Source organism: Stegodyphus dumicola, chromosome 1, assembly GCF_044657685.1.
Source record: "Stegodyphus dumicola isolate Sdum_Otavi_A_Nest chromosome 1, ASM4465768v1".
Lineage (NCBI taxonomy): Eukaryota > Metazoa > Arthropoda > Arachnida > Araneae > Eresidae > Stegodyphus > Stegodyphus dumicola.
Genome location: NC_140768.1, coordinates 185,949,670 through 185,976,508, shown reverse-complemented (window position 1 = coordinate 185,976,508; position 26,839 = coordinate 185,949,670). Strand labels below are relative to the sequence as shown.

The following is a 26,839-nucleotide window of genomic DNA, read 5'->3' as shown; positions in this document are numbered from 1 at the left end:
AAATAAAACCTTATACTAGTATTGGTTATACAGAAAAACAATGGATTGTGAAAGAAACCTGTTTATCTCCTTTGAAAATCAGAACATTTTTTAAGAAAGTTAATATAAGGTTGTACTTTCCTAATTTTAATTTACATTATAGTAGTAACTGACATAATGAATGCCTTGTATTATGAATTTCCCACATAATGAAAACATGCACATGCTGAAAGAAGCATCCAGCATCATGAATGGCATGTGAATTTCATCACATATTAAAGGTAGAGCTAAACTTGTTTTCTTTCTGTTTAAACAGCAGATGAATACAATAATAATAATAATCTGAGCATAAACCTTTGAAACATATTTCTCAATGATATATCAACACTGAAGAAATGCATGTTCTTCTGAAAGCAAAAATTTATTTAAACAAAATTAGGAAGAGATCCAGGTCACAGCAATGTAATGATATTCCAATAAACTGAGATGAACAGCTTGGTTCGTCTATTCAATGACAATATTTCGCACTACTTGAGGATCGTTCTGAAGAAGAAAATAGACCATTTAAAATTTTTTTTTTTTAATTTGAACCTACCAAAAACAGATGTCAGTGAAGATAAAGGGCAAATGAGACTTTCAATAATGGAAGAGTAAAAAAGCCTCAAGACTAAATTGAGCTAAAAAAACTGTGAGACCATAAATATGCAGGGTTATCAAGGGAAAAAAATCAAATTACAAAATATAATATTTTTCATAATCACAAACAGAAAATTATTATTAATATGTCACTGTAAATTGAAAATGTTACATTTTTAGTTTGTAACATTGTATTTCACAACAGATAACAGCACTGTTGTCATTAAGCTGTTCCAGAAATTCTGAAAAGAAGTAGGAGTGGCAACTAAGAAGGAGAAAGTTTTTTGTGTGTTATCCTTTGCAAGAAGTCAGTTAATAATCACTGTTCAGCGTGAATTTAGGAGAAATAAAACACTGATATCTTAGAATATCAGAAGGTGGTACAACCAGTTCCAGGAAATTAAATATCTGTATAAAGGCAAAAGTCCAGAACAACCAAGTGTTACAGCAGAAAATGTTAGAAGAGTTCGAGATTTTTTTTTTTTTTTTTTTTTTTTTTTTTTTAATGCAGTCTGAAGAAATCGACAGTCTGTGCTAGTTGTGAACTTGGGATATCTCAGTCTACAGTTTGGACTGTGTTGGAAAAAAAATTCATTTTAAGCCTTACCAATTGCAAAGCACGCAAGCACTGAAGCCTAGTGATGAGCTGAAATATGTTTGGCAAGAAGAGGCGTATTGCATTATATTATATGGATAACTAAATAAAGTTATGTCGAACACTTTAGAAAAAAATAATAACATTTTTCTTTACAATGGCATATCAGTTATAATTTTCTTGTTGTAATTATGGTAAACATAAAATTTTGTAATCAGATAATTCCTTTCTGATACCCCTGTACATAGACCTAGACTGTATGAGTATTTTTATAATTAATAAATCAGTAAATTCCTCAAATTTCCTATATTAGTGGCATTTTTGTATTCTCTGAAATTTTTTATTTGTATCTATACAATAAGCTGGAAAAAAGATTTAAGCTGGGAATAAGATTTCAATCTTCTGCCTTAGTAACCTAGGGGAAATAGTATCCAGCATTATGAATGACCTATATCATAATAAACCACCATGGAATGAATTACATTCATTAAGGATACCTGTGTTATATTATAAGCACACTGCCAAAGAATATCCTCTGTTTATTTATTTATTTATTTTTTTATTTGACAGCAGGCCACTCTTAATTTAACCCTTTAACTAGCCAAACTGCTAATTAAAGAGTATTTAATAATGTGTATTTAATAAAATTTGTCATAGTACCTTTATGTAAATAGATATCAATATATATATGTGTCTTGAAACATATCTAAACCATACCAGAGTTCCCCATTTTACAAGAGAACTTATCAAAATCAGAAGAAATCCAATCTGTATCCGAAAACTAAAGAAAATCTCTCAAAGTTCTTTAAAGAAGATTTTCCATCATTTCCACAGCAGAAAACTGAAAGAAAAATAGTCAAGAATACTAGCCTGTATAGTGAGAAACTAAAGCAAAACTTTACAACCAAAGCTAGACGAAGCAACGAATTGGATAAATTATTCCAACATTTAGGAAATATTAAAAATGACTAAATACGAGGGCTATCCAGAAAGTAGATTACGTTTTGGAATAAAAAAATAAACAAAGTATAGGAAACAAATTTTATTATATACAGATGAAAGCCACACTCAAATACTACTTTTCTACATAGTCACCATACAAATTAAGGCATTTATCGTAGCGATGTACGAGCTTGGAAATTCCTTCGTCGAAAAATTCGGCCGCCTGCGCCTTCAACCACTTCGTTACCTCTTCTTGCCTTCCATCTTGCACAAAACTTGTGGTAACCAAGCTTTTCGCTGATGATTTCGTGCAACAAACTTCGCGAAATTTGTGGAAAACTCAAAGAAAGTTCCGTTATTGTGAAATTTCGATTTTCACGGACTTTAGCATCGACTTTTTCGAGAAGTTCGGCGGTCACTATGCTGGGTCTCCCACTTCGATCTTCGTCGTGAACATTGGTTCGGCCATTTTGAAATCTTATGACCCACTGACGCACTCCACCTTCAGTGATAATGTTGTCCCCATACACTTCACGAAGCTGCCGATAGATTTCTATCGGTTTACAGTTTTTTGCAGTCAGAAACCTTATTACTGAGCGCACCTCGCAGCTCGCGGGATTTTCAATTAACGCAGACATTTCAAACCGTCACAGTATCTGAACGGAGCACAGCACGAACCTCTCACTAGCACGGCTAGATGCAGACTGAGCTGCGCAACGCTCTGACCCCAAGATGGCCGCGCTAGCCCTGCCCCTAGCGGACACAGACGGAAACGTAATCTACTTCCTGGATGGCCCTCGTACATAAAAAAAGCCAAGACACCTTACAAGAAATTAGCAGCGACCCTATGAGCAACTGAAATACTTATCCAGTTTGCAGAAGCAGAAAAATAAATTTACTTTCTGAGGAGAGAAACTGTAGTGCCAAGGTAAACTACAGAGAAGAAGCTGTCAGTGGCGAGAGATAGTGGTGACAGTGGTGGCAAAAATTGTGGACACTTTCGGAAATTTTTATGTTTTTGAACTTTGTATGCTTATAGAAAATGTTACGTTTCACAATATCCTGCTGAAATATAAATGAATCCTGCTGAAAAATAAATGAAGCATTGTTGGGAAAGAGATCTCTGATGGAAGGTAGAAGTTTTGGTTCTAGAATAGTGTCAATGTATTTTCTGGCATTCAGTGTCCCATCGATGACATAAAGGTGACCAATACCATCTGCTGACATGCATGACCAAATCATAACACTAATTGGGTTCTTCACAGTTGCTTGAATGCAGTCAGGATGTAGCTCTTCTCCTATTCTACATCTTACATATTTTCGCCCATCACTACCGAATAACGATATCTTAATTTCATCACTCCATTTAACTTGTGACCACTGATCATCTGTTCAATTAATGTGTTCCTTTGCCCACTGTAGTCTTTTTTTTTTGTTGCTGAAAATTAAGAAAAGGCTTTTTTAGTGAAATTCTACCTCTCAGTCCAACATCTGTTAATCTTCTCCTGATTGTTCTTGAACTGACAGAAACACCAGCATCATTCAGATCACTTCTGATGGCCACTGATGACATTTTTCTATCTTGGAGACATAGTCTTTTTATTCTTCTGTCATCACTAGATGTGGTGCACCTTTTTCGGCCTTTTCCTTCTTTGTTTTTAATTTAATTTGTCTCCTGATATCGTAAACAAAACTTTCGGACTCCAGATGTAGTCACTGAACCACCCACCTGTCTTGCAATTTCAGCATAGGAAAGACCACTTTCTCGTAACACAATAATATTGCATCTCTTTCTAGGTGTCCAATCTACTCTTTTATTTGATGTCATTGCTTCTTGACTAAATATCAAAAATTTTTACAAAAATTCTTACTTGTAATTGCAGTGTATAAAAAACAGGTCCTCTTTGTACAGAACAAAGCAAAATAATGAATTATTTCAAGTGTAAACATGATGTCAGCTTCTATTGGCAGTTACTAACATTTGATTGGTTCTCAGAACAAGAACAGTAATTGGCCAGGAAAGCTAGGCATTATAAACCACTTCATAACTGTGTTTTTTATTTATATTAAAATACATATAACTTTTTTGTATTGCAAATAATTGAATTTTGTGTTTTGTATTTAATTCAGAAATAAATTCTCTTTAAAATGATATATACAAGTTTGCATTTTGCAAAACGTAACATTTTCTATAAGCATACAAAGTTCAAAAACATAAAAATTTCCAAAAGTGTCCTCAATTTTGGCCACCACTGTAGATTAGATTCATAACTCATTTATAACATAACTTTAAGTTACATCCTCCTTCTCTCTCTGTCTGTTTTTGCAATTTACTTTCATTAATTTATACATTTTTTTTTTTTCTTTTAGTCTAAAAAACTTAATGCAGTTTTGGTCTTTGACCTCAATGAATTAATACTGAAAAACTACCAGGGAGTGTACTTTCCACTCAAGCAACCATAAAATTATTCTTGAATTCAAGAATAATTTTATGGTTGTATATCATCAATATATCTATGTCAGAAATATAATTCACTCTGAAAATAGTGTTTTAACATTTCTCAACAGTAACATATCAATCTAAATTACAAATACAGATACACAGAATTTGTTGATATATTTCCAAATACCTTCAAAACAAACTTGCCTCTTGTATTGGACATTATTGACAAAAAGCATAAAAGAAGCATCATATTTTCAGCAGACAATTACTGATTAAAAGAAATGAGATAAACAACAACTACTGCTAACATGTATAACTACACCCAAAAATGCTGAATTGCTTACAGTATTATCTTCACCATCCAAAATTTCATCCCACTTCTGTTGTAATTCAGCTTTAGTTTGCTGCTTCAAAATTTCATACCTTGCACGAGCTGCAGCTGTTAACTTTAACTCACTCACAGATAAATTAGCTGATGATTTGTCATGATGTAATGAAAAGAAATCAGTGACGCATCTTAAAACTTGGGGATTATAAACAACATCTATAGCTCTTGAAGTGATATTTAACCTGCAATGTATAACATGAAAAAAAAAAAAAAAAAAAAAAAAATCAGTGTAATAAAAACAATGCAGTCTTACTTTACATTAAATTAAAAACACAGTTTTAAACATAGTTTAGTCTTACATTAAATTAAAAACATAGTTTAAAAAAATGAATTAGTCTGTCTTGAAAATAAAATAGCTTAAAAAAGAAAGAAAATTAACATGATGATAAAAATTACATCACTGTCATGATGAAAAAGTTAAACTCTAAAATCAAATGCACAGTTTTTCAAATTTGATTTCTCTAGTCATTTAAACTTTTAAAAATCACTCATAAAAATGTTCAAATTAATTATTTTGCATAATTTATACTATGTCTCTCAATTACTTTTTTAATAAGTTATTTAAATGACAAAAAAATTAATTTCAGAACCTTTCTGTTACCTTACAGATTTTGTTAAGAAAAAGAAACAAATTAAAGGCATTTACTATTTTATTAGGAAGTTCAAATTATTATATGATAACTATTGAATTCTAGACATTAGAATTAGTATATGAAGTATACATGCATTCATTAGCGAAAGAGTTCATATGAACTAGGTTGGGGTTACTCCTATATGGAAACATACCAGAAAAAAACTACATAAAACTACCCCTTTTCACATAAGTTATACATTCAAACCTGAATAAGGTACACAGTAAAACACATGCATCTATATAAAATCAAGTGTCCAATATCACAAATTTTTTTTGGATCTTTTGAACTTCATAATTTCGATATTCATCTAAATGCAGTTTGCATTTCAAAATAGGTAAAACTTCTGCACACATAAAATAAACTGATATAAATAACAAAAAAAGAAAAATGAAAAATTAAATTAACTGTTATTTGATTTAGCAGATGTGATTAGTAAAACCAAATTTTTTTAAATGGAACCATTCAAACAATTTACTCTTGGATAATCTAAATGTGTATAATAGAAATTTATGATTTCCTTAACAAACAGACCAAAACATAGCAGTTTAATGATTTAAAAAAATTCTGATTTATTAATTATGCACATACAATTCCTGAATTCTATGCAAATCATTTTAACAGGTACAAAATGTACATAACCACTTACATAGTTAACAATTATTTGTAATTTTAATTTACAGAACCAGAAACTTTTGTGAATGAATTTAATATCAAGGCAATCTATCAGCTTCAATGACTGTAACAATATGCTGCATTTATAAAGTAATATTAAAAATTTAACATATAATTTTATATACTTCTTTTATGTGAATTTTTATAAAATTTATATTAATGCATGATCTTGAAGTGATTATATTTAAGTAAAATAAATAATAATATTTAAATACAATAATTATTATTAAACTTAAATCTTATCAGGTATAATTCAAGATGTTAAAAAAAATTAGAAGGGTAATACAAAAATAACTTACAACTAAAATAATGCAGGAAATAATCAGCAAAAATGAAAAATATAAATACAAGCAAACTACTTTCAAAACATTTTTTTTAAATAAACACTACCTGTGATCAGCATGAAATGCAAATGGTTTCTTTTCATACGTCAGCTCAAATAAATGTGAATTTGAATCAGCTTCTTCTACTTTTGGACTTAGAAATGATGGCAAAGGAAAAACAGTTAGTCCAGTTGATTTTGTATACAAAAAACTCACATCCTTTAAAAAAATAATAAGAAATAAGAAACTTAATTATATTACATGATCTTTTATGTTTTTAGGTGTAATCATCGGACATTTTTCATAATCTTTAATCTACTCCCTTACTTTTTGCAGAGCTTTTCTTTTTTTATGAAACACATATTACAATAATTTCATGAAATATTTCCTTGTTAAAGGAATTATTGGTACATACATCTATACATACATGCATTTCTGAATGTGGTGCTGAGAACAGAAGAGTACCAAATTATCAATTAGGAAATAATAAAGTTGTCCTTATTCCTTATACCTTGGTGTTGCTATTTTTAACTCTTAATTTTTACATCACAAGAAAACTACTGAGTTATTTTAACTTTTTTTTAAATCTTCATTACATCTTGTCAAGTTTTTGAGTTAAAGATAACAAATTACAATTAAAAATATTTCTTAATTTTTTTTGCCAAATAGTAATTTTAATTTTTACATAAAAAAAGATCTTAAAACTGATACAACTTATTATTTTGTACTAATAACCTCAATTTGTCATTAAATTTGCTCAATAACTCATTTTAAAATTAAATAATGTCTAAAAAATTTCACTTTAGTTCTAATTTCAACTTTTTTTTTTTTTTTTTAATTTTAAATTTTATATAATTGACAGCTCATTTCTAACATTCTTGGGAATTTTAATATTTAACAAAATAGTTAATTTTAATAAAGAAATCCAAAAACATTTTTAAAACACACTATTAACACAAACAATTTAAATGAATTTAATCAGTTTTCATCTGTTATGAAAAATACAGTATAGTAAAAAACACTGTTTTCAAAGTTTTCAATTTAACAGCTCTTTAAATTCAAATATACACACTCTTCTAACTTGTGTTCTTAGTAAGACATCATCACAACATTTATGGGACAGATTGATTAATATAAAATCAATAATTTAGTCCAAAAACTTAACCCATCTTTTTTTAATACTTTAAAATTAAAGAAATCATTTTAGTGGATAAACCAAATCATATGATGTACTTTTTTCAATTAAAATTAAAGTATGGCATCTTTAACTGATGTAAAACAAAAATAATAAATAACTAATTTAATCATATAATTCATATGATTACATTTTTGCACGTACAGTCTTGCTTTCATTGTATTATCCTTTTTTTTCATATCACATATATATAAAATATTAGTATATAAATATTAGTATTTATTAGGGAAAGGCCACATTCTCCAGATTTCATTTGTTTTTGAAGCATTCTTTCTAAAATTGTAGTATCACATATAATTTCAACTTTGTTTTATAATAGATTTACATGTCATATGAACCCTCATGTTAAATTTTGTAGTTACATTTATGCTTGAAGATGCTATATATCACCTCAAATAATGATGCATTTACTTGTCTTTGCCTATTTAGAGTATGACTTAGATTATTATTATTATTATTATTATTATTATTATTATTATTATTATTATTATTTGCATAATTTAACTTGAACCCTGAATTTAGAAATTGAACTCCATACAAATAAGCAGCTCTTGAAATTTCTCATATGAACCCTCATGTTAAATTTTGTAGTTACATTTATGCTTGAAGATGCTATATATCACCTCAAATAATGATGCATTTACTTGTCTTTGCCTATTTAGAGTATGACTTAGATTATTATTATTATTATTATTATTATTATTATTATTTGCATAATTTAACTTGAACCCTGAATTTAGAAATTGAACTCCATACAAATAAGCAGCTCTTGAAATTTCTCCAATTGGTATTCTTTACATATGCTTTACAAAAAAACAACTAAAAAAAATCACTTTCTTTCCTTATATGTAAGGACCAGTAATTAAGGACACAACATACGTTGAAAAAGAACTTAAAACTAGCATTCCTCAGAGATACAATCTGCATTAACAAAGAGTATTTTGAATTAGATGTTCTGTATTAATAAAGACATCACCCCTCATTCAAAAAGCATTATGTAGTTGCTGCAACAGTCAAGTGTCAGACCAGATACTATGAACCATATATTAGCAAAGACACTATAAACACTAATAGAGTGATTATTTCTTACCTTAACTCCTTTTTAAATTTATTATTACAGACTTTTACTAGTAATCTATGGTAAGAAACTCTCGGTTGAAATTATGAAACTTAACAAGAATTTTGCTTCAATCTGCAGTGTAAGGAAAGATTGATAATGCATAGTACAAAAAGCAAGAGAATAAACAGCATTGATGACAATAACTAATGGTAATATTTATTCCACTTCCTATACCTTTAAACAATAGGCATTTTTCTTTCACCCTTCTCTCAAAATATTATACGTGAAATTTTTCCATCTAAATTTTCAACTGTTAAAATTAGTGGAAAAAAGGAGAAATTGATGTGAAAAAATACATTTAACTTTATTTAACAGTTTCTGAAAATTACTGCCTGCATGCCCATAAAGATAATTTTTGACACCAATGTAAATAAGCTTAATCTTATTACTCAGCCTATACAGAAAAACAAATGGTTTGGATCGGAAAAAAATACGGATATTTGGTGTCTGCGTAACTTAAGTTCTACTGAATTCAAACTATTGTTGTTCTTGAAGTTTTAAACATAGAAAGATATGCAATAACTTACTCTATTTTGAGGTGCTATAATGTAAGGAAAATGTGTATCAGCAAAAATTCTATCATGTAAATACAGTGCTCCAAGCTTGATTTCAAATAGAAATGAGCCTGTTCTGGGGCGAGTTTCAAGTTTTGTTGACACATCAGAAAATTCCACTTCAATAATAGGTTTTTCTTCTGTGGATGGCTGCTGCCCAGGTTTTGTGATTACCTGAAACTCATTCTTGAAAAGGGTAAATGTTCCTTGAGTTAAAGAGAAATTCAACTGAGCAAACACTGTATCTCTTTTAAGCAAGGAATCATTTTCAGCACTGTCTAACACATCTAAAATTTCTTCCTCTGCAGAAGGAATAAGAAAAAAAAAAAAAAAAAAAAGGATGGAATCATAGCTTAAATATGAATAAAGAACAAAACAAGCAAAACAAAAAAGCAAAACATTTTCCAATTTTTATTATATATTATCTTACCTCCTTATGCATCATATTGTTATGTAAATTTTTATTATACAATTTACTCATTTAAATAAATAACATATTTATTTTAATAAATAATTTTAGGTTATAAAAAATGTTGCTAAATTCCCACATGGTAGACTAAAAATGATACTGCAGCCATAGTAGATCCATGACCATTATAAATGGTCTTCGACAGATCTTTCAGCAATTGTACTAACTGCATAAATGTTGCTACAAAAATATCAATTAATATTATAAATTACATAAATTCATATATTAAACCAATTATATATAGTAAACCAATTATATACAGTACAAAGTCAGTAATCCGGACTTGTCGGGACTTCGGCAATTCCCCATTAGAGTTTTTCCAGATTATAGATCATCAATTTAAATCTGGTAAGATCACAGGCAGAAATTATACAATTAAAAATATGAAACTGTAATTTATGAAATAAAGAGCAATTATGATCTAAAGGGTATCAAAATTTACAAGAAAAAAAAGCTTAATATTTATTTGTTTACTTTATTAAACATTTCTTTCAATGTAAGTTGTTTAAGTTGCTCGTTTTTAGTGCTAATACTTTCTCTTTAATTCTATAAACAGACATGATTTCTTGTTCAGTTACAAAGTTCCACTGTTCACAAGTCCTGTAATTGCTATGTCGAGAATACCGACTAACTTGTCAATCGAAATTTTTTCGCTTTCAATAACCTCTCTGTCATTTTCTTCACTATCAAAAGTGACATTTTCTGGATCTAGAACCATACTACAGATTTCGCCGTCTGTTAATTGATTGATGACTGGGGGCATTGTCGTCGTAATGAAAAACTTCTGTTATATCATCTTCATTTATTACCACTTCTCCACATTTCTTTACAAAATCCAATAACTGGAAAATTTCACCTTTTGTTTGGGATGTATGAAAATCTTCAAATTCACAGCTATCATCTTCATCATCCTCACCACGAAATACGGTAGCCAGCCATAAATTATGCCAAGCATTTTTTAACGTATCTGGAGATACATCCTCCCAACATGCATGCGCATGCGTAAAGCATACAAAAAAAAAAGTGTGGTTCTGAGGTCCGGATTATAGATCATTCCAGATAATGGACGTCCGAATTACGGACTTTGTACTGTATATTACACCAATTACATATTGGGTTTTAATAAAAGTTTCCCACCACCGCAAGTAACGTATGCGCAAACAGTTCCTGTTGATTTGTTTAATCATATTTTGTCGAATGATTTTTGACATCTGAAAGAAAGAGACTTTCTTTAGAACACTGTATTGTGAAATTTGTAAAAAAGTATCGTTATCATTAAGTACAAGGTGTCTGAAGTTGAACTATCATGCTATCAGATTAGAACCATCATTTAGTTCCAGTTCTGTTGCAAAAAGTCAGCTTCAGAATGTCACTAAATTATATGGACAGCTTAAGGAATTAATATTGTATCATATGATACTGTGAAGGTTTGGTACCAGAAGTTCAAAAACAAGAACTATGACAGTCAAGAAGCAGAGCACTCTGGCCAGCCTACTGATGTTGATGAGATCCATTTGTGGAAGACAACTCGATAGCTTGCTAAGGAGTTAGACGTTAGCACCAGGTCCATTAGCTGTGCTATGCATCACATAAACTTGACGTACAAGTTCAATAGCTTGGTGCCGCATGAGCTGCCTCAAGCTGAAAAGGACAGACGTGTTTGGGCCTGCACTAATTTGCTCAAATATCAATGTAAGGACAAAATTCTGGATCTGATCATCACTTGTGATGGGAAGTGGATTTTACTTCAACCATGCGGGCTGAAAACAGGGTTGCTGTGTGCCCGGTAAGTCCGCCGGCAGCATCACAAAGTGCAATTTGACTAACAAAAAGATAATGCTTTATATCTGGTGGGATTGCAGTGGTATTATCCACAAAGAGTATCTGGAAAAAGATAAACCCTTAACAATAAGGTGTACAGCTAGATGTTAGTCCATGCTGATGTTGCTATCAAGGGAAAATGTCAAACTAAGTACTAGTGCAAAAAGGTAATGTTCCATCAAGATAATGCAAGACCAAACATCTCTGCATTCACCAGCTGGACTCAGTATAGACTTGAATGGGATCTTTTCCCATATTCACCATATAGCCATGATATCACTCCTTTGGACTTTTACCTTTTTTCACACTTGTAGCTACATCTTGCTGGTGCTATCTTCCATTCTGCACAAGACGTCCAAAATGAAATTGTTATGTTTTCGAACTTGTGACCACTAAGTTTCTAGACCAAAGGCTTTGAAAAACTACCAACACTTTGGCAGAAAATCATAGATTTGGGTGGTGATTACTACCCGCACTAAAGGTACTGCTTTCATGTCCCCCCTCTAACTTTTTTAAGAATGTTTTTTGGTGGAAAACTTCCGTTACAACCAGAGAGAGTAAAAATAAGATAAAAATCATTAAATGGAAATATTGATTTTAAATAACCATCTGTATGTTCTTGTAATTCAAAATAAAGAAAAAGGAAGGATGTTAAATTATACATATACATGCCCATGAATCTGCATATAATGAATGTTCCCTCTGAGAGAGATAGATTTCCCTTTAAGTCACTCAATGCTGGATTTGGACAATATGTGTTTCATTATTTTTCTTGAATGCTGTTGCAAATGCAGTACTGATTCAGATTCGAAACTTAATATTATTGCTAATGCCCTTGTTTACTTTTTTTTTTTTGTTTTTTTTTTTTGTTTTTAAGGGAGAAGCCATAATTGAAAAATTATGTGACATGGTTTGACATGGAATGTCAACTAATTTTTATCATAATTTTCTGCTTTTACTACTCCTATTCAGCATTATTAAAAATGCAACTTAAATATGACATCATAATACTACACAGAATATAGTTCAAGGACTGGAGAACATTCATGAGAATGGTTTTGAACAGATTCAGTTAGCACTTTTTATAATTCCCCCCCCCCCAGTGGTGGGCAGAAGTCATCACAGACTTTAGCCACTACTAAGACCAGAAGCGGTGGTCGCTTTATTATGCAAGCACATAATAATAGGTGTGCCACCTTCGCCTCCTAGGAAAGGGAAGGCTAGTTACAACCATGCCTTCTCCAGAATTCGAACTCGGGGATTTTGGTATCACAGTCAGCTCCCCTAACTACTATACCTGTCTGGGCGACACTTTTCATAATATTAAATATCTGAATTTAAATGAAAACTGAAATTTGAATAAGTACCTGAAAAAAAGATAGCAGTTTTTTAAATAAAAGCTGTACTACTATAGTCTGTTACTTCAAACACAGGTGCTTCAAGGTCATTGCCAGCCCCCCCACCTTGCATCTATGATTTGTATCGTCAATACAGCATTTTATTTTCTGCACATCATTTGAGATTGCAGTTCAAATCAGCCTTCATAGATGTGCATTTCATGAGGTGAAATATACTAAACAGGAATTAACTAGAGAAAACAAACCTAGTGACTCAACCATTTTTCACAGCTGTTATTTACATTGTTGAGTCAAATCGAGCAGCAGAAAATAACTTTCGGGTTCCTACTTTAAAGTACAGAAAACAGTCCTAGAACTGGAAAATGCTGAAGAAGGAGTGAAAGAAACTTTTTAATGGGTATTGTTGCACTGACTTTTGGAGAATTCACAGCAGATATATGACTCTCTTATTTATCATTTTAATGAAGTTGCATTCATTATTAACCCTTTCAGGATGGTCATCACATATACGCATTCCCTAAAAATGTCTCTTAGAGCCGGGCATCCCATCCACACATCACTAGAGATTGCATTCAGAGGACGGGTGATGCGTACAGTCAAAAGTCTTTAATCCGGACATCCATAATCCAGAATGATCTATAATCTGGACCTCAAAGCTACAAACTTTCTGCGCATGCGTCAACGCACATTGCGTTAATGCATGTGTATTTAATGTATAACGGACAGTATAAGCTAAGCTAAAATTACCTAATTATCTATTTCAGTTAATGTTGCAGATTGCGTTGCTCCTTAATCTTCTAATTAGATCCGACTTATTATTTTTTGCATACTGTTAGAGCAATTTTATAAAAGTAAGCCTGAACTTTCGATTATGCCAAAAAGAATTTCTGATTCTGGATCTACAAAGTGAAAGCATGTTTCGATGTCCATACAAAACAAAAAGTGGAATTGCTGCAAAAAATGGATAAAGGCATATCCTTTGATTCTCTAATCATTCCGAAATATGTTTATCAATTTCACGCTGCTCTGCGGGGAGGGGGGGATGACGCGGCATGCAATGAACTGGAAGTTGATCTGTCAGCACTATTCTTATTGTCAGGGCAGATGTTTTTATTTTATTCTGCTTGTAATTCCTTACTAAATGTAGTATTTCATCTCGATGTACTCCGTCTTTGACATGATTTAAATCAAATTCCTCATCATTATAATTCGCTTCCGATAGTGAAGAAAGTGACACAGATATTATAAATATCACGAATACACATCAAATAGTTTTCTGGTTGCAATTTTCTAATTTTGACTACGCGTAATGTATGCTTTACACATACGCGCATTGAAAGAAATGTTTAATATAGTAAACAAATAAATATAAACCTTTTTTTTTTTTTTTTTTTTGTAAATTTTGATATCCTTTAGATCATAATTGCTCTTTCATAAATTACAGTTTCATATTTTTATTTTTATAATTTCTGCATGCCATCTTACCAGATTTAAACTGATGATCTATAATACGGAAAAACCGATAATCCGGAATCACGAAAGTCCCAACGAGTCCGGATTAAAGACTTTCGACTGTATATGTATTTTCAGCTCGAATGTTTTTCTGAAGACCACTAGCTGGCATCCTATATCCATTATCTTTTGAAATGAACACAGTTTTGGGTTCCTGACCTTGAGTTTGATATATCATGCCCGACTTTGGTATTTTACTCATCAACTGTTGCGAAGGTGGGGGGGGGGGGAGAGCGTAAACAAGGTGGGCTCTTTAAACCGCGACGTGCTAATATAAACATTCGCGTGTCTGATTTATATCCAATTCCTTTTTTTATTTTCCGTCTACCATGTACGGTCTTTTAGGGTTACTATGTGGAGCTCTGTTACGTTTTGCATTGCCTTCAGACATATTTTGAGATCTCTTTTTATTTCAGAAAGCCTCACCTCCAGTCTATTATAGAATGAAGGTGCTATTTTTCAGAGGAAGAATACACTCGTATGGTTAATGAATCATTTACTAACACAGATGAGAGTGATGATTCATTTTCTAAAGAGTTAAAAAGTGATACTTCTCCGTGCTTCGAGATTTACCACAGTCTTCATTTTAAATTTTGTTACTTCTTCCTGTAAATAGTCTTTTTGTATTGTTTTATTAATTTTAAACTTTATTGATGGATTTTTATCAATTAAAACTTTGGAATAATTTGAATAGCGCTTCCGAAAATTATTTTACAAGGTAAATTGTAAAATACTTTTCCCTGTAAAATAATTTTACAAGGTTGATTATTAATTTTACAATGTATTATTATTTTCCTTAATTTTACAAGGTACCGAAAATTATTTTACAAGTTTTTTTTTTCATATTTTCATGCAAAATAAAGATAAAAGGTTATTAAATGCTAATTTTAACATATATAAGAGCTCAAGTAATAATCTAAAATGATACCAAAAAATACGATGCTAGACGTGAAACTTTTTATTTTCTCTCTTCTGAATTTTTTTTATAAAATTAGGTTTAGCGATGCATAACCCCTGTCCTGCATGGTGACTGCCTTTGATTCCCTTCTGTCCCACACGAGCGTCTTAAACAAAGGTGTGCCATCGCGAAAGGGTTAATGCATCATGAATTTGCGTATTTATGTACTGCACCCAGAATGTTTAGCAAGTGATTGCTTAATAACAATGATTACTTGTCTTTTTCACTCTTCATCGCATCGTTTTGGGATTTTTCAGGAGACATTGACAGGGCTTAGGGCTTAAATTCTAAAATGGAGTCCTCTTGTGTGGTCTGGTGGTGGGGGAGAGGCATGGGAGACCCTCAGGGTGGAAGTAGAAGTCCAACCTTCTTGAAGCTCAGGCATTCATTTTTTCCATGAAATACATGGACAAGACAACAACACCTTCATATCTACATATTTTTTATCTCTTTTACATACCCTTTCAAGGAGAAAAAGGCAAAGCGACAAAGATGTCTTTTTAAGGAAAGAGCATTAAAGAAGTAGCAACTAAACAGAAATGTAAATCATAAAATTTTGACCAATATAATTAAATAATTGTAAAATATAATTTTTTAATATAAGATTCTTTAAGAATAAATGTAATTTTTAGAATCCTATTAAATATTTCAGCATTTCAATCCAAATGCCTTTCTGTTTTAGAGCCCACATAATCGCAATTCTTCAAGGAAGGTTTTTATTCTAACAGAATATAACAAATACACACTTTTACATAACAATTATTTATTCTAATTAACTGAAACACAGATAAAAATTTATGACACTAATTTTCATTTTGTAGATTATATTTTAACATCATAAATACAGTAAGAGTAATATTGCAGAAATTATTGTTTTACTGTTATTATCTTTCATTTGGAATTCCTTAGTTTACCAAACTGGAAGGCCCTACATCAGGCATCATTCTAAATAAGCATTTCTATTGGTAAGGCATATCCACTTGAGCTAATTGGTGTGTTTGTTCTGCACCAATGGCCAAGGGATGCTATGTCAATTACTTCAAGAGGCCTCTGTTTCCTGTATAAGGTAACTGGCCTTTGTGAACTGCACTAATACATTTCATAAAAAAATTATAAAACAATAATATGATATATAAAAACTAATCAGAATCATGGAATGAGATAGCTAAATCTAATTTTATTTAAGCTCACCCTTTTCAATAAATATAATTCAACTGTTGCATAATATGATTGTTCAAAATATGTACTTATTTAATGTATTATTCATAAATTATTTTTGAATTCTGAATAAACGCTTCATTTTTTACTTCCTTGTACGAAGTAAAAAGGAAGTATTGTAATCTCGAAAAGTTTCAGGCAGCATATTTCAACGAAAATATCCATTTTGACCCCTATCGAATGCAATTTAACGATGTTTTTGCATGATATCTGTATTTAAGGACAGAATAAAATACTCTTTTCCTTCAAAAAAATTATAAAACTGCTTTAAAATTAATTCTGAAGAGAATTTTTCATGGTGTCTGTACGAGCCTATGTATGTACGTACGTATCTCGCATAACTCAAAAACGAGTAGCCTCAGAACGTTGAAATTTTGTATATAGGACTGCTATAACATGTAGATGTGCACCTCGTATTTTGGTTGCAATCGGCCGCACCAAACGTATATAAATATATTTATATATATATCCACTCTGTTACCCGGCTCAGTGATCTCAGTTTCTTTACTCTTATATGTTTGTAAATTGTACATTTTTTGCTTTAAAAATGATTGTATTATGTTGTTTTTATCTTCTGGTTAAGGTTTTTATGCCTTTAGTAAATCTGTATGCAATATTTTTAGAATTATCAACAATTTTAAAGTTGTCTAAGTGCCGCTAAGCCTTTTTTTAATGGCGGCCATTGATGTTTACATTTGAAACAGGAGACTAGTGGATTTGTTGCCAATCTAGAGAAACTTAGCTTCGCAACAACAAAGATAACGCATTCATTTATTATTGCCAATTAAATCATGCTTAATTCTTTCTGGAATTTTTTTGAGGAAATAAGTGTTTAAGATTTACTTCGTAATTTTTAATATAGATATTTTGAGTTTTTGTGTATTTTTGCCTTCTTGTGAAGTGAGAACTGAATTAATTCAATGAGAAATACTCAATTGTCTGTGAAAAACTGTTTCTTTTTTGTTTTGTTTGCTTAATTTCTTTTATACATCATTCTAGCTTTATTATAGTATTTGAATAGAACATGTGGCAACGATTAGATAATTCTATTCTTTAAATGATATAAATTTTGTGCATTATGAGTTATAATAGGAACGAAATATATAAGTTAACTGTTATTGGATTATATAACAATTAACTTAGTTTCCGTTATATAATTATTATATAAGTTAACTGTTATATAATTATTAATACTGTTAAGTGAATCTAGCGCCAGAGTGTCGCTATGGTAAACAAATAATAGAGTGAATTTTAAAGAATGCATTTATTCTATTGTGGTTTACGCACTGTCGGCGAAGTAAATTTAATTCAATCCAATAAGTTTAAATGAAATGCAAGAAAAAATGCATATAATTTAATCTTCCAATTTAATATTCCAATACAAGGAAGTCATGTGGTGTACACATCAGATTTGTTTTAATTTAAAACAACCTAACTGCATTTGCAATTAAAATTAACTCTTAAGTGGACCTGTAACCTGACATTGGATGCTGTAGAAAAATTCTGATACATTCAATGTAACATGAACAAAAATGCTTAGAAACCATTGTTCTACTCCACTATCTCAATTATGAGTTAGAATATATATATATATATATATATATATTTTCTGTTAGTTAAAAAGCATACTTAGTACTTTTCTAAGCAGAATGTAAATACTATAGAACTTTACATATATTTAGATTTTTTATTTTTATTTATTTATTTATTTTTAATTTTTATTTATTATTTTTTTTTTTTTAAGAAACATCCTTATAAGGCAGTGTGACTGTTTTTGAAAAATTCTGCGTATTATTTTATGAAATTTAAAGAACCAAAGTATACAGTAGCCTTTCCTGCCATACTGCATGTTCCATTCAATTAAAGTTATATAAAAAATTAAACGTCATTTGTATATAAATTTGTTAAAAAAAAATTATACTGAAAGTGATATATATTTATTTACTAATTATTTTATTAATCAAAAATTATAGCTATACGATGTCTGTCTAAAAGGTATCCGGTCTTAAATTTTCCTATGCATAGTAGTGATACTAGGCTAGTGGCACTGTGCACAGTGGAAGGGGTTATCTTAATGTACATGCTTGAACTTTTCTCAATGTTTCAGTGAGTCAGTCATTGCCTACTGGCCGTGAAGTGAATTATTCTTATACGCTTTAGATGGATTTTGATTTCTCTTAAAATGACTGAACAAGTTGTATATCAAATTTTGTCAAAATTTTGTAATTCTCAAAGCAAAACAATTCGTAAGATTCAGCAGGTGTTTGGAGATGCTACTAAACGAGTAACACAAATTAAGAAATGGTTCAACCAATTCAAAAATGGCCTGGCATCGGTAGAGGATCAGTGTTTCAATTTTGAAAAGCAACTGCAATACTAGATGATTTAGATATGAAAGGCAACTTGACTTTGGTGGTTTATACACAAATTTATCTTGTTTTGGAGTGACTACATTGTCTTTTTATATATTTTAATGAAAAACATCAACAATTGAATATTCTCTTTTGGACCAATAGTGCCCTCATATAATGAAAGTTACAGTAACCAGCAATTCACGAAGGCCACAAGCTGCTCGGAATGCAGCTGTTGTTGAGAGGGCAGAAAATCTAATAATAGGAGATCATCATTTGACCATACAAGAGATAGCCAAAGAAGCTGAGATCAGTAAAGATGCTGCACTTGCAATTTTGCATACTGATTTGAACAGAGTGGCTGCAAAATTTGTGCCCAAGTATTTGTCAATGGAACAGAAAGAATTCTGTCTGGAGATTGCACAAGAACTGCTGGACACTAGCAACACTGAACCTGAGCTTCTGAATACCATGTTAACTGAAGATGAGTCATAGCTGTATGGGTACAAACTGGAAGCTAAAGTCAGTCGTCACAATGAAAGCATCTCAGGTCCCCAAGGCCAAAAAAAGATGAGAGGTGAAAAGCAAAATCAAGGTGATGCTTGTTGATGTGTTCTCTGATATCTGAGGAATTCTGCATCATGAATACACATCAGATGGGCAAAGAGTGACAAAAGAGTACTATGAAAACGTACTCCACTGACTCCATGATGATGTTCAGTGCAAAAGACCAGACCTATGGATGGTGATAAATTGGCAGTTGATCATATTGCCAGTTTGTATCGGGAGTGATGATCTCATTCATCACACTTGATACAGACTTTCTTGGAAAAACATGGAATTCCAGTCATTGACCAACCTCTTTGCTCTCCAAACATGGCTCTTGCAACTTCTTGTTCTTTCCAAAATTGAAGATGATATTGTAAGGATCCCATATTCAGAGTAATGAAGATAAAATGCACAATGTGACAGCAGAGTTGAAAAACATTCCAAAAGAAGCCTTCCACAAAACTGTTTTCGGCAGTGGAAAGAATAGTGAGCTAATTGTATGGAGGTGTAAGGGGCCTACTTTGAAGAGGGTTTAAGTCCCAATCCCATCATGTAAGTAATATATTTTTTCCAGCCAAAGGTCGAATCCTTTTTAGATAGGCCCCGTACATTTGTTGAGACTCTGATCATATATTAGGCATTAAAAAAAAGAGAGAGAGAGAAATGCTACATTTATACCTAAATGAGATTTTAAATCTTCCTTAGAGCTTTCCTTATTGTCAGCAGATGATTCTTCTGTATGTACTGTTGTACTGTCAGTATTATGTGTTTGTGAATACCATCCAGCCCAAGAAGGAAACATCCACTGAAGGAATCCTTTTCCTTTTGACTGTTCAGCAACAGCCTATTTCAGGAGAAAAAAAGAATAACATGAAATAAAATTATAATTAGAGCACAAAAGAATAAGCATAAGAGAATGTGTAGTTCTTTTTTCTAAAATACATTTAGGTAATTACCATTTTGAATAAATATAAGCCTCGACATATACTATTTGATAAGTTTTTCCATGACTAAATTCCGTTAAACATAATAAAAAAATATCCAATATTATACAGAATATATATATTTTTTTTTTATTCACAAATTCTGCTATTTAGTATTTCAACAAAATTTCAGTCACTGAATTCTTAGTACTTTTTCATTTAGTTCATTAAAAACAAATAGTTCAATATCACAGTGTGCAGATATGCGAATAAATACTATGAAGATATTAGTAATTGAATTAATAAAAATTTACTAATCAGAATGAACTTACTTACTGAATTATTGCTTAGTTGTTATTTCAAGTCTATCATCCAGGCCTTTAAAAACTAATTTTGGAAGAAGTTACAACTGAAAGCAGTTCATTCTGATAAATGATAGTTTTGTTTGAGGTAAAACATCATTCATTATTAAACTTCCTGCTCAATTCTTGGTTTAAGTGAAAAATTTTATTACATATTTGGATATGAATTTCCATCGATTTACAAAAACTTTGCATGCAGAAACATGTGTCTATGACAGGAATCAGCAACTTTGTAACTGTGGTGAGGCAAACCAATCTACAAATATGATTAAGGTGCCACACAGTAGGAGATATTTGAAACAATTCGATTCCCGCACCACTGCATGCAGAGTTATGGCATAGAGATTAAGAATACAGGTTTAGAGTTTTATTATATATTAATTATGCATCATTTAAAGGTATTTATTAATATAAAATAAATAAAATATAACTATTCTAGCAATACAAATAAAAAATTTTAATTATACATATATTATGTAGCTTTTAAACATACTTCTAAAAATAAGCAACATAAAATTAAACATGATAATAAAACAAGACTCGCAATATCATTCATTCACTTCAGTATTTTCATCAAAAGCAATGCTAAATGCAACAGTTTTCCGTAATCCAGAATTCTGTTTCTTGTTTCATTTCCTGCTATTTCAGTTATTCGACTTTCAATAGTTTGCACAGAAGCCAATATTTCTGGAATTTGGGGTATTATTGTTTGTAGATTCGGTAAATCCATCAACAATATTTCAACACTTCTTTAAAATGTGTCCTTTAATATATTTCCTACCTTGTGAAAATGTTGCCTTTGGCAGCTGCACAATGAGCAATTACGAAACTACATTCATCGCTTTAGGTTTGATTCCAATTGTTTGACAAAAAAATGTAACTTGTTTCTTACATCCAGAAACAGCTGTTTTTATAACATCAAATTTCTCACCAGAATTCTGAAATATGGACTGATGTTTAGTTTGAAAATGTCTTTGTATACTTCATGTGCGACAAACGACACCTTGCGACATAACACACATATAGCGCGATTCTTTTTATGTATATTCATTCATCAAAGACTCATGAAAACTGGGAGCATCAGGCTTTCTTTTTTATTGGACATTTAATTCAATATGTACGTATGAATTGACACAATAATTAAACAAACAAAAGTTTTCATGATAAAACTAAGAATGTGTCATAAATTTAAAAGTAATCTATAAGCACATGACATGCATCAATTAAAATGATGCTCGATACTCATGCATTGGTGCGACGAACTGAACAAAAGACGAGAAAATAAGTGAAGTGGGCTAGTAAAGGGAGGAGAGACAAGGCGATATATCTTTATGTGATAACTCTGTAGAGCCGTGTAGAGTGCCACTGAGAATTATCAGCGCGCCAAATCTGGCGCGTGTGCCATAGGTTGCCGACGCCTGGTCTATGAAAATATTTAAGAAAATGAAACCTGCATAATACATATTAATTAATTTAACAAATACTGATAATTCTTTTACATGATACAAATTAATTTAATAAACATGAATAAATTGTCAAAATGTAACCGTGTGACTTTGAACTTTGAACTTGTCCAAATGTAACGAAAGAACTATAAATAACCCTTAAAAGGTAAATAGCACTATATTCTATGAAAACCAAAGAAAAGTAACTACACTTCATATATTTAATTTCTAATTATGCTTCTCACTCAATCAGTTGCTATTCACTAAATTAAGCTGGTTTTTTGCCCTATAATTTTTTTTTTTTTTACTAAAATATTTTAAACTCTTTATTTAGAAAAAATATAGTTTTACAGTTATTTTATCTTAAATATTTGAATTCTTTCTCTTGTGATTCTCCAGATAGTTTTATTTCATATATAGCTAATGTTATTTTTTAAGTTTCATAGATTAACACAAAATAATACCTAAATGAATTATTGCAATCTTATGAATCAGTTACTATAGTTTAGCTCACTCAAGAGATAAATAAAGTAGATTTATTTCATAAATGATGATATAATATCATTATGAGATAATATATAATATTGATACAACACGCTTTATTTTTAAAAATTTTGAAAATCCTAATCATCTTTCCCCCAATACTTCAAAGCTATGAGTTTTCTGAATAATAAACACTTTAACAGAGTAAAATACAACTAAAGGAAGAAGAAATATAAGCTGCAAACAACTGTTTTTCCTTAATTAAATACAAAATATGTAAAAAGAGAATGGAAAGAGGCAAACTGAAAAACAAATAACAGGTATTTGTTGGTTATATGACATTTGACAATAAATTGCCAAAATTAACACTGATGACTCCATTTCTTGCAAGTGTCTGGCAACTCCAAAAGCTGCTTTGCATTCTTTGACAAAGATAAGATTTTTATTTGTTGTTCCTTTTTTCGCTAATGTTCTCTCTTTGGGGGAAGGTTAATGATGAATGCTTCTTCATTTTTATTTTAACATCAACTTCAATCCTAAGATAATCAATGGAGTTTTACACAATGGAACATATGTGGAGATCAGCAAAATGGTACAATTCATCATCAATTGCCTTCTTATTTATTAGAGTTCATATGACCCAACCACAGGTTGTAGAAAATAACAAACTACTTAATGCCATTTTGAATGCAATAGCAAAAAAATACCCACTAAAAATCGAGAAACCAGACTTTATTGGCAAAATGCAATAACAGATTGTTCACAGTGTATTGACAATGTATTTGATGAATACTGGTTAACCAACAAATACTAAATAAAGTTAATACAATAATAACTTACATAACTACAACTACAATAATAACTTGCATAATTCAATTAAAAGATACATAATTGATAAAAACAAACCTGAGCATTATTCTCTCTTTGAACTTTTTTTATTATTAGTTCTCTCAAAACACAAAGTAACTCCAAGTTTAATTTTTTTTCCAATTCATCTTTCACAATCTACAGTAGGAGAGGAAAATAAAGAGCAATTATATACACTAAAATATATATGTATTACCATTATAATTTAAAAAAATGGTATAAAATTACTTTAGCATCAGGAGATAGAAAATCGCCTTTGCTTAAATATTCTTCATAGGCTTTAGTATATTTAACTATGTCTTGAGCTCTTTCAAGTGCAAATGACCACGTGCATGCTTTATTTTGTTCTTGAATAGGATCTAAATGAACTGTTATTGCATACTCCCACCACTTCTTAGCACTAAAACAATATTAATGAGATAGTTTTTAATTTATTAAAATTAATTTATAGGTACAGCATTGAAGAGGTTAATTTTTCCTGTATATTTTAACAAAAAGAAATTCTACAAATACTTTGCAGTGTGACAATTTGAAAATAAGACTGATTATTTCAAATAAAAGATGCTGCTGTCATCTATCAGCTACTTCATTGAAATTTTCATAACCATCGTTCTGAACAGCTATTTTTTAAAAATGACGTGAATTAAATTGGGATACACGTCATGTCACCTTATTAAATGGCCCAGTTGCTGTTGTTGAAAGAATTCTAAATTTTGTTAAAAGCATAATTACAGGCCATAGGGCACGGGTATCCAGGTGGATGGCATGAGTATTCATGTGCAGCAGTCCTGAATGAAAATGATAAAGTGATGAAGTTAAACCAAAAGAAAAAAAAAAAAAAAAATCTCCTAAAACAAATTTATAAAAATGAAGTAAAACCATAACACTGTTTATTGTCTTGTAAAAAAGCAAAAAAAAAAAGTACATATGAAATTTTCCTGTCTTGTGCAGAAACTGTTAATGCTGCAATTATTTGGATGCTCTAAAATTTTTGCATCAGAGAATAGCATGTGAAGCAAAAAATATTAAGAAAGCTATGGGTGCTTTTTCCTCCACATTACTTATCACAAAACAAGGCAAAGCATGTGTTAAGTGATATCAGAATTTTAATTAGCAGCAAATGGTAATTTTTCAACAAAAATATACTTCTCTGCAGCAAATAATCCTTATTATGTTCTTGCATATACATATGTTTTGTTCTCTTAGCTCTGACATATTAAACATTTATTAGTTTCTTCGTGAACCTTTGAGTTTGCCAAATAATAAAATAGAAGTCGCTAGAGTTCAGTTTTCAGAGATTACAGATTATTTAGACAACTTATGTGCACAAACAAGATTTTAAAGGAATTCAGACTGTAAAAATCTATATTGGTATTTTATAATAGAAATTCTTTGTTTTCATCTGACTTGTTTTCAAATTGTTACACTGTGTACATAAAGACATATACAATTTACAGCAAAAGCTATTTCAATGAAATTAAAATTTTGTTTTCCAGCACATAATTAAAAAATAATAATAAAGAATACTTACTTGTTCTTAACTGGCACTTTTGGTCTCCACTTACGATATTTCCAATGAATATCTAGCACTTCAAATTCTTTTATGCATTCAACCATCTGCCGATATTGCATCTGCTCAAGCATTTAAAAAAGAGAGAGATTAAACAATAAAATCTTTTGACATAAAATTTTCTTTAATATAGAGTTACTAAAATATAATAATGTAACACTACTCTGTCATAATAAAGGTCAACTTTTTTGACAAGTTACTTTTCCAATGAATTATTTTTACAAAGTACAGTTGTAGAGTCATTAGGTTTTCAATGACCAGTAACTTGAAAATTCAAATTGAAAAGATGATAGTCACACAAATCAAGATAGTGATCAATTATCATCCACTAAACCATAGTTTATATGTTAAGTATCCCAGTAGTCATTAATTTGGAAGAATCTTAAAAAATCAGCAATATCTTTGTTGAGAATTGAATCCAAGACCTTTCAATCACTAGCTTTACATGCTAACCACTTCACTAAAAGCATGAATAAAGAATACCATAATTTCAGAAGAAAACACGAATGTCTTATTCCATAAATGTTTTTACATTTCTAGAAATAAAATAAACTTTCTGCAATGAATAATAGCAGTTTTCTGTAATACATAATAGTACACAATAAAACAAGAGCAAATTAAGGACATTACAAGTTATAAAAAATTGAATTTTAACAATGAAATCATTCACTGAGAAAAGTTAGATTCTAATTAATAAAAATGCTGCTTAGCAGTAATTCTTAACACACATTCTGATGTGAAAATACACTTCAAGAAAAAGCTAATATATGTCAAATAATAACTTAATTAATAGAAGAAGGAATTCAGAAAACATTAGTAGTTTAATTACAATAATAAATGAATCAAAGATACAGAACCTATAAAATTACTATATTTTAATATTTTTAAAACAGAATCTCTGTTTTAGGAAATTTTACAAGCTTTTCTCTCTTACAAATATGAAAACAGAAGACAATTACATTTATCTTAGGTATCACAAATAAACAGCAGTACTTTATATACATATATTCATTCTACTACAAAAGAAAGCCATTTTTTTATGTTAAAAAAGATTATACAGTCAAAAGTCGTTAATTCGGACACCCATAATCCAGACCTCAAAGCTACAAACTTTCTGCGCATGCATCGTGTTGATGCATGCGCTTAGGCGTTTATGCACGCGCGCAAGACCTTTACGGCTGCGCATATGCGTGTGCGTTTACGCATGCACGTTGAATGTATAATGGACGGTACAAGCTAAAATTATGTAGTTATGTATTTCAGTTAATGTTGCAGATTCCGTTGTTACTTAATCTTCGAATTGGATCCGGCTTATTATTTTTTGCAGACTGTTAGAGCAATTTTATAAAAGTAAGCTTGAACTTTCGATTATGTCAAATAGAATTTCCGATGCTGGAGCACCCAAAGGATCTACAAAGCGAAAGTATATTTCGATGTCTATCAAACAAAAACGAGAATTGCTGAAAAAAAT

General features: G+C 30.6%; 1 protein-coding gene across 1 annotated transcript in view; it reads right to left on the bottom strand.

The window, feature by feature from the left end:
- Vps13D (vacuolar protein sorting 13D) overlaps nucleotides 1–26,839 on the bottom strand; it is a 131,022-nt gene that overhangs the window by 83,010 nt on the left and 21,173 nt on the right. The window contains exons 10-16 of the mRNA XM_085823754.1: nucleotides 25,330–25,430; nucleotides 24,027–24,198; nucleotides 23,838–23,936; nucleotides 20,397–20,562; nucleotides 9,456–9,784; nucleotides 6,681–6,832; nucleotides 4,940–5,165 (exon numbers count right to left, since the gene is read on the bottom strand). Coding sequence (XP_085679880.1) covers nucleotides 4,940–5,165; nucleotides 6,681–6,832; nucleotides 9,456–9,784; nucleotides 20,397–20,562; nucleotides 23,838–23,936; nucleotides 24,027–24,198; nucleotides 25,330–25,430 — 1,245 coding nt within the window. The remainder of the gene's footprint in view (nucleotides 1–4,939; nucleotides 5,166–6,680; nucleotides 6,833–9,455; nucleotides 9,785–20,396; nucleotides 20,563–23,837; nucleotides 23,937–24,026; nucleotides 24,199–25,329; nucleotides 25,431–26,839) is intronic.